This window comes from Pavona decussata, unplaced genomic scaffold, assembly GCF_977016875.1.
Source record: "Pavona decussata unplaced genomic scaffold, jaPavDecu1.1 SCAFFOLD_202, whole genome shotgun sequence".
Taxonomy (NCBI): Eukaryota; Metazoa; Cnidaria; class Anthozoa; order Scleractinia; family Agariciidae; genus Pavona; species Pavona decussata.
The window spans coordinates 1,029,207-1,038,575 of record NW_028145610.1 but is presented as its reverse complement, the minus strand read 5'-3'; the positions used below and the strand labels follow the sequence as shown (position 1 = coordinate 1,038,575).

The window sequence follows — 9,369 nt, the reverse complement described above, 5'->3', positions numbered from 1 at the left end:
AAAACCTCGTACTTTTGGTACAATGAAATTAGAAGCAATGTTTCATTGTGTCCAAAAGTGTAACCTGATTTTTTCTCCGGTAGGGACGTATTTGAATCCGCAGCGATCATCTCGCCGTCCGCCATCTTGGATTTTCATTCGCAACAATCTGTTCATTCTCCGCCTAGGAGCGGAATGGATGGAATGGCATTCTGTCCATTCCGGAATAGGAATGCGGAATAGAAAACGCGCGCATTTTACATTCTGGCCATTCTCATTCCAGAATTGTGAATAAAAAAACGCGCCCTAGGGTTAGAACTGGGTCGCAGGCCACAGGCCGCTGTACCTTGTGCTGAGGTGTGGGCGTTGGGCCAGGGACCTGCTTTATAATGTAGCAAAACCCAGTTGCACTAGAGAATCCTGGTGCTAATTATAGTAGTTAACAATTTGTGAGTCACTGCAAGTTACGGTGATCAGTTGGTTAGCACTAAAGATCTGGATGGTTAAAAGCAACAGTTACTACTCTCTACTTGGGTCCATTTTGTGAAAGTTCCAATTACTTTCCAGTCCAAACACTATATTTTTACAAATATAATTATATGCACAATATTGCTCAACTGGGATCCAGCTTATATAAGAAGCTTTATGTTATTGATTAGGGCTGAGATTTTTCTCACAAAGGAATGAGTGGAAAATGGATGTCAACTTTGTCTTCATTTACACTGTATGTACTAATTTTACCGCAAAGTTTCACTGGAGAACTACTCTTCTCCTTGCATCAAACATTGATAGAATCTTGTCAACTTGATCATTCTGCAGAAATCACATTAATGTGAGGAAGTGATTGACACAGGGAATGGCTGACAAACAACTTTGAATAATTTTTGAACAAATAAACAAAAATGATAGGCTACAAGTCATTCCACACATATATTATTAATGAGCTTGCGTAAAAATTGGTGACAGACATTGAAAAGATGAAACAAGAAATTACATTCATTCAGTGCTAGCAAATATATAATTTACTCATTATAAAAGTTATCAACTAATAAAATTTTCGACTAATTTAAAGCATCTAATTGAAAATCCAATTATAGACACTTGCATGGCAAACTCTACTGTGTTAATAAAGTTTCAGTCCAATAGCCTAAATTATTACAATGTAAGTATTTTGCAAGCCCAGGAAAAATTTCTGAAGGTTCAAGTCAATAATTGTTGGAAGGACACCCAGCTAAAAGAAGGAAAATAATTGTCTTATTTTTTTTATAAACTCTACTTATATCAAGAATGTAAGTCCCTGATAAACGAATATCTTCAAAACTTACCGAACAATTAACAAGTTCGAGTCATAAATTAGGACCGAAAAAAAATACTAGGCCCATTGCAAACGTCATGCTGATGCCGCGCCAAACTAAATTGATCACATTTAGCAGTACATGGTGTTTGAAACCAAAACAAGCCAATTATGTGTAACCCAGACTGCATTTTATGGAGGTTATGCGCAATTCTTCGCCGTGGGTTCCAAATTGGTCTGCATACCTGCACAAGATAGTTGGTCTTTGGCATAAAGTGGTATAATAAAATAAATGGGAATAAGACAATAAGGGTCCGTTTTTTTTATTCACAATTCTGAAATGAGAATGGACAGAATGTAAAATGCGCCCGTTTTTCTATTCCGCATTCTTATTCCGGAATGGACAGAATGCCATTCCATCCATTCTGCTCCCAGGGGCAGAATGAACAGAATGTTGGGAATGAAAATCCAAGATGGCGGACGGCGAGATGAGCGCTGCGGATTCAAATACGTCTCTACAAGGGAAAAAATCAGGTTACACTTTTGGACAAAATGAGACATTGCTTCTAATTTCATTGTACCAAAAGTACAAGGAAAATTGTTGCGATAACGGCTGCAATGGCAACCTCTTCGTCGGCCGCCATATTTGTTACGCAATGTTTACTCGGCCAGGACCGACGGGGGTTTTTTTATGCAGACAATCCGAATTATTCCTAGCATTCCGTACCAACCATTCTTATTCCAGAATTGTGGATAAAAAAAAAACGCGCCCTAAGACAAAGACAAAGGTAGTGCCTGGCATAAGATTATCTCATAGACATTGGCATGAAGAAAAATTACCTTGTCCTTTGAAAATTTGTACCGTTCAAGTGAACTGCTGTTATCCAAAAATATCCAGGATTTCACTCCCGGTGTAGGTGTAGGTGGGGGGAGGCAGCGGAGAGTCTGATCATTAATTTTGACAGTAGGTTAACCTGAGACTGATTAGGCCTATTAAAATTAATAACTTTCCTTGGTAAGACCACAATAAGTCAAAGGAATAAATGAACCAACCTCTTTAATTCCTCCGGTGAAAGAACATTCGTTTCATGGACATCGTCACAAAACCACGTGCTCTCCAAGGAACGAGCTAGCGATTCGCAGTCGAATAACCATTCGAAATTGTCCCCTTCGGGATAGCAATCAGTTCGGGTTAATGCCCTCAGAATCCTCTTCCCCTGACTCATTCTATCTGGAATTATATCTGACAAAGAGAGTACGTATTAAAAAATGAGTCAATTTCGTTCCACTTTCCACTCTGTTGTTGTTGTGCTCGTTCTGACCGCCATCTTGAATTTCCCACGGTCATTCCCGCGTTGGTCTATTGCGCATGACAGCTGGTGGTTCTCAAGCCTCGACCTAAGCCTCTCGGTTTTGAGTCCGGTTTTCGTGAAAATTTCTCCCGGCTACCTGAAGGGTGGAAGATACTTAGCCAAGGCTCCGCCCCGAGGTCGTCATTTATATACCATTTTTGACATATGTCGATCTTATCAAAGTAGGCTCTAGTCGGCGTGCGGTTTTGCGTGCGTTGGTATGTGTGTAACGCTATGTGGAACTAATCAGATTGAGTGTACAGACGGAGAGTACTGACAACCAATGAACAACGGAGAGAAAGATCAGGAAAACTGGAGCAGGGGGGACTCATTCAATTCTTTTACCGTAAAATTCCGAAAGTAACGTCAAAACATTGTGGCCGCTAAAAATAAATCTCGAAAGTAGCGACCCCCTGAAAGAAGCGAGTCCACCCCCGCCCCCTCCCCCCCCCCCCAAAAAAAAAAAGAAAATTAGCGAGACCTTGGTTCTATAGTATGTTTATTTTTCCAAGCAATAGTCAAGTGAAAGACAAATACGGTAACTACGGCACTTTACAACAAGGGAAGGTATCGCTTATGCCACAAACCATTATAAAAATATTTAATGTCTATTCGTGCTTCATCAGTCATGTTGCGCTGTGTTAAAACAAAATCTGTAAAATTTTCATCAAGAGACAGGAGCGTATAACAGGAACGTTTCTTCAAATTAAAAATTGAAAACTCTACCAGCGTGCTGAGATATTGATACAGCAGACTAACGTGCGCCTCAGGGTGTGTGGGTTCAAGGTGGAGGAATAGAGATTCCTTGTTTCTATGACATCGGTGTCAAGAAAGAGTTACAGGGCTCAGAAAAGAATAGTAAAGGCCGATTTAGACTGTACAACTTTTTGCTTACGACTGTCGCATGCGATTTCTAGAGTATTACAACGTACCGGAGTCTATTTGTAGAGATCTTTACAGCTGCACATCCTGCCGTTTATGTGCGTCCGAATTGAGTAAACTGCGGAGTTACCTTTCGGGCGAATGTTTCGATAAATCATAATGTTTCGAACTACTTAAGGATTGTTCTTTGTTATCTTATTTGTTATCTTATTAAATGAAAAGGAGTTTTATAATGAATTTACCGTCAAGTTAGTCAGACTGAAAATTCTTGGTGGAAGATGACGAAGACGAACATTCAAAGTTAGGTTTTTTGTTTGTTTTATTTTTTATTTTAATATTTTTGGAACCGTCTTCGATTGAGTTTCGTAAAACCAAAACTAAGTGATCCAGTTATAACAGACGTTAACAGTGCTATGAGCCAATCAGAATTCGAAGGAAACCATATAACAGGCACCACGCGCGGAAAATGGGTGCTAGCAAATCATGATTAGTTTTGGTCTTGTTTTTCATTGGTTACTGAGAAAGTGGCGCGAATTTTACCAAACAATCACACTCAAGCAAAAACGGCTCTAGTTTCTTGGCGATCAAAATTATTAGATTGGGGGCAATCTCCTTGCCCGCTGCGATATACGTGGCAGTTACTGCACTGAAATTAATATTACACCAATCTGAAATGAAGAAGAAAGAAGAACAGATCATTAACATTTGCGTAAAGGCAGCCACTATCAGGATGTTTTACTGTTGCCCATTTTCTTCGCTTTTATCACAAATTCGCGGAGTATAAACAGGGAGGGCAGTCTGAATTTCCGTTTATACTTCGCTTTGTTATAGCTTATCACTATCGTGTTATTTTCTACTGTGTCACATTCTTCCTCGGAGGACTGCTGAAGACCTTACTGCGCTGGTGTTATAATTTTCACTTTCTTACCCTATAGACAAGCTAGTACGATGTACGCTGGCTACCCTTAATACGGCCACGTGACCCTTTGGTGATAGAATAGACCTTTATCACACTGCGACCATGTTGAGTCTCGGGACAATAAAAAGCTTTTCACGGCAAGCCTCGCACTGAATTCGCGTCTGGCCGAGGCTTGCCATGCGAAAACAAATCCTTTTATTCCCCTGAGACTCAACATGGCCACCGAGTGATAAAGGTCTATTAACAGGGTTTTACGCTATGCCTCCTCTCCAGGCCCTCTCTTTCTCTTCTGAAAGGGGGAACAGGACACAGCTTGGGAGCTAGTTCAATAAGCTTCGCTTTGCCTTTATCTTTCTAAAGGAAAGTACGGACGTATAACAAAGAAGCGTTTTTAAAAACACAAGGATAGTGAGTGGCGCACCTGTCATATAGGGGCATGTTTTGATCATCCAAAACTGCAGTATTTGTTTCATCGGTGTTGCTGTGTTGAAGAAAAGATAACAACAAAACAAATTAGCTCCCGACTTGGCATTTTTCCGGCGTTCTGTTTCCTTAGAAAATGCAAGAAACTAGAGCCCCATTGCCCGTCTTTATTTAGCACTTCAGCCCCCTTTATACCTGTGTGGCACATAACTGAATACACAATAGATGGAAAAATCGTTGTCACGTGAAAGGTATATATAAATCATGAACAATAATTCCCAAAAGCCTCTGGGAAACCTTTGACCTATGAGCTTTTGTACGTTCATGTCGTTAGAAAATAAAGCTAAAATAAAAGCAAGTGAGGTTTTTGAGGCTTTAAATTTGCACATTTCTCGCGGACAAAGAGAATAAAACACGAAATATGGCCATGCTTATTAGACCATCCCATAATTCCACCAGTTCGCATAGCTTATGATTCACACATTGCAATGTCGGTGACAACGTTTCTTCAATCGAGCGGTGTACATGCAAACTTTGTGTTAAAGAACGTTAGTTGTTTTGGTTGAGGCCGACCCAACAAAACGTTCTTAAATTTTGACGATTTCAGGATGAAATCTTAACGATGTTCTTACTTTTCTTGTTACAGTATCTAAGTAAACATTATGGCCATCTAAACTAAATAGAAAATATACTATAGGTTGGAAATGATGATCAGAAAGCCACACTGTCGTGATCTGTTACTATACGCGATATGTATTTTGGTATTTTTTAGCTGAAATAGTTTACTCAGACCAAACCATCACGTTCTTAACTAAGTGGGAAAAAAACCCGCACATTTCTAACTCGGCGGTCAGGCAACTGCATGACAGCCTCTTTTAAACAAACTTCATTCACTTAAGCATGTCCTTAAAATTACGCTAATAACGCTTAAAATCCTTTGAAAGGTTCTTATGAAAGGAAAAGTGTAAACTCCGAACTTAGCCACTGCCTTACCTGGCATATAAAATATTGTCAGTTGTTTTTCGAGTCATTTCTTCATAACTGCCGATGAAAAAAAAAAAATCAAAAATTAACTCAGGTTTGATGCGTAAGAATCTCAAATGAAAATTATATTTTAGTACTTTGACTACCTCGGTTCCTCTGCTGAACTTTTGAGTTCTGTCTCCTTTGAGTATGTGTTTTCAAGTACCAAGTTAGCGGACCTCATGTCACAGTAACTGTGAATTAAAATTCAGAAAAAGAAATATGTTAATTTATGCTGAGGCACTTAGCCTCGCTTCCATAGCGAGGTTCACAGCAACTCGGAAGTGGCCTATTGCGCAAAAGTACAGTATACGTTTTACTTACTTAACCATTCCAATTTTCTTGGGGGCTAGATTTACAAAGCCCTCTTAAGTTAAAATATATCTTAAGTACTGTTTCTTAACAATAGCTTATTGTTAGTCCACCAATAGACTTTTGTCATGCAACAATATTTAGGATACGTCTTAACTTAGTAATAATAATAATAATAATAATAATAATAATAATAATAATTTATTACTTATATTGCGCCTTTTCTATACAATATTCAAAAGCGCATAACAATAGCATATAACTTAATAACTAAACTTACACCTATAATATAAATGATACAAATCTTTCAATAAAACTTACAAACTATTTACATTTTAAAATCAACATAGAATAAAAATCACTGTAGAAGAACTTCTAAAAGAAAATTACTAAGATAACTGAAATGATTCCTTGTATAAAAATGTTTTAATCATAGTCTTAAAAGAATCCAAGTTCCTTGCTTCCCTTGCAGACCTAGGTAACTTGTTCCATAAGAGAGGAGCAACTATATGAAATGCTATGTCAACCATTGTTTTCTTTGTTCTCACAGATGGTCGTCCAAGCAAGGGACCAGGAGGAGGAGGTATTGGTGAATCTGGCTACGGTGCCCTATAAGTTCAACTAAACGGTTCATATAGCACTGGCCTTGACAAGTCAGTAAAAATTGTGTTAATGTGCCACTGAACGTAATCTATTTCAATTTTCTGCTGTTTTCTTGTAGTTTGTAAAATAAAGATCTAAAGTAGTGCTAGAGTAATTTGGTCCACAATCGACCTTTACTTCGCTGGTAAACGTAGTTGTAGTTTCGTTTCGTTGCTTTTTGGCGGATAGAAAAATGTTTGAACCACGACCACAAATTTCAAATTTAAAAGTGCAGATCCCCGACACTTGGGCCAGGCACTGAGTTCATTGCTATCGTGTGTGATAGCCGTCTATTTACCCAAATGTAATCGTCCTCAGCCGTCGTTTTATTGTTGCGCTTTATATGGGAATATTCTCAGGTTAAAGCTACTCAAGGACGCCTACAAAAGTAACTCTTGCCCCTGACTTAGGCGGAATGAAAGGCCTTCTAAACCACATATACAAGCTTAATCAGTCTCGTACCCGTTGTCTTCAACTGTATAAAGCTCCACAGCCAAACCATCCATCATGTCGGGAACACTCGCCTCGTTGTTGGTCTTGTTGTTTTCAATGTGAAGTTTTTCGGTGTCGGACTCCACATATGTTTTTTCTCTGTTAATAATAAATATAGAAAATATAATCTTAAAATCGCCATTCCCTGTGTTGTCTTTTATTGTGGACAGGAGTCGAAATCCTTATTCGTAATCATGACACAGCACTCTCCCCTCTAAACCTCAGAACTTGCATTGAGTCTGGTTGAGTAGTTTTTATCAGTTTTGAATCTGGGATAAGTGAAACGATAGTCAGCATGACCATTGAAATGAAAGCTATTTATTAATCCTTTCTGTGACGTTTAATTGCGGCTAATTGAAGGACTAAGAAAAATTAAATCGGGGTGGATAAAAATCCGCCAGTACTTCCCTCCCTCCTAGGAAAAATGTCCACTGGTGCTGTAAAAAATGGTTTAATTTTTGAGGCTGTGAAAGAAAGAATGACTATACAATTGAAAGCCGTGCAAATGGGGACCACACGACGCATGCGCACAAATAAACCGGTTCTGAATACGTTTCATTTCAGTATCTCTTGTAGTAGGAATGCACGTGCCAGAAGTCACTTTACGTGTAGATATGTCAAGCTGTGTACTTTAAAGCATTCACAAAGCATGCGTTTAGTTTCTGCTATGTACTGTTTTGTTACATCTCAGGCATTCAATCATATAGGTCAGATTGGTTGATTTGCAAATTATGTGTTGTTTGATTTGCCAAACTTCTCCTGTGTTATTAATGAAATTTTCTTTTTCCATTGTAGTTCGCATTTCGATACCGCAGACTCCGAAAACTAGTGTTAGCTTTTAGTACCAGTAACACTAGAAAGTTTTGTGTTAGTCTAACCAAAGAACAAGGACTTAGTGGGAGAAAGTAGTTGGTACTGACAAGCTTACAAGAACTCCATTTCAAAACAAAGTCCAAAGCGCAAGTCAGGGGGTGGTCAGTTTTGAAATTAACGTTTCAGGGCAAACTTTTTTTGGCTTTACAAACACACCACCGTATGGCTAGTTACCCTAGGGTGTTGCAGTATGTGCTGCAGTATGATGAGAAAATTTGTCAAGTGACTTGTTGACGACCAAACCCAGACTCTAACCCAAAACTAACCCTAATTCAAAGAACTGACTCAAAGGCCAAAGCAATGACACTAATTCTGCAATCCCAAAAATAACCCTGGGTTGGAGTCAAGGTTAGCAATTGCTGTTTCCTGGAGGGTCCTGGAGGTGTTCAATGTCCAGGTCACGTAATTTGAATTGTTCCCCTAAATGTGTATGTTGTTCTTTCTTGCTTTAATGTGATATGTTTGTTTTTTAACTTTGCAACTTGCTCCTTCTCTGGGACTGGCAGTGTAACTGAAAGACTGAAGCGAAATAAGCACCCTGCTTCTCACCTTAGTTGTCTTCTCTTCCACAAGAATAGAAGAGCCATTGCCAAAAGACAGAGCACCAAGCCAGCTGCCAAAATGGCGACCACAATAAGAGCTGTCCGCTCAGCGTCATTGGTTCCACTAAATTGTTTCTCAGCTGGTTGAAATTCGTTACTTCCAGTGGAACGCCCGTCAGTAGATCCCTTGTACGTGGCCTTGGTGTTACTTGGAGTTACTGGGCTGTCTGTGATCATTGCTGCAGTTGATGGCGATGGAGTTTGGGTAGCTGTGAATCATAACGGCAGAATGTGAAAACCGATGGCCTCTTTCAAAAATGGTACCATTGATTGTAATTGTCGAAGAGGAAGAGGCATTTAACAGAACTAATTGCCTTAAATTTCTTGTACATTATTTGAATCATTGCAATCGCTGACGCAGCAAAAAATTGTAATGTAGGTATGTAACGTGATGAGGTGAAGTGCCCCGGCACCCCTCCCCAATAAAACTTTCTGTCTCCAGTGTTATCAATCATTGGCTACAAGTGGTTATAGCTATGAGCAAAGAAGCCTAATATTTATGAAAAATTATGCGGAAAGTGTCTCACAATGATGAAATCTGAAAACGTTTCTTCGGCTACAGGCAACTTAAAAGTT

At 39.1% G+C, this 9,369-nt stretch overlaps 1 protein-coding gene across 1 annotated transcript in view; it reads right to left on the bottom strand.

Annotated features, from left to right (window-relative positions):
- Positions 1 to 4,047: 4,047 nt before the first annotated feature.
- LOC146461016 (uncharacterized) overlaps positions 4,048 to 9,369 on the bottom strand; it is a 28,866-nt gene continuing 23,544 nt past the window's right edge. Inside the window, exons 3-8 of the mRNA XM_085087472.1 lie at positions 8,741 to 9,002; positions 7,289 to 7,417; positions 5,980 to 6,066; positions 5,843 to 5,890; positions 4,848 to 4,907; positions 4,048 to 4,175 (exon numbers count right to left, since the gene is read on the bottom strand). Of these exons, the coding sequence (XP_084943598.1) occupies positions 4,166 to 4,175; positions 4,848 to 4,907; positions 5,843 to 5,890; positions 5,980 to 6,066; positions 7,289 to 7,417; positions 8,741 to 9,002 (596 nt within the window). The 3' untranslated portion in view covers positions 4,048 to 4,165. The remainder of the gene's footprint in view (positions 4,176 to 4,847; positions 4,908 to 5,842; positions 5,891 to 5,979; positions 6,067 to 7,288; positions 7,418 to 8,740; positions 9,003 to 9,369) is intronic.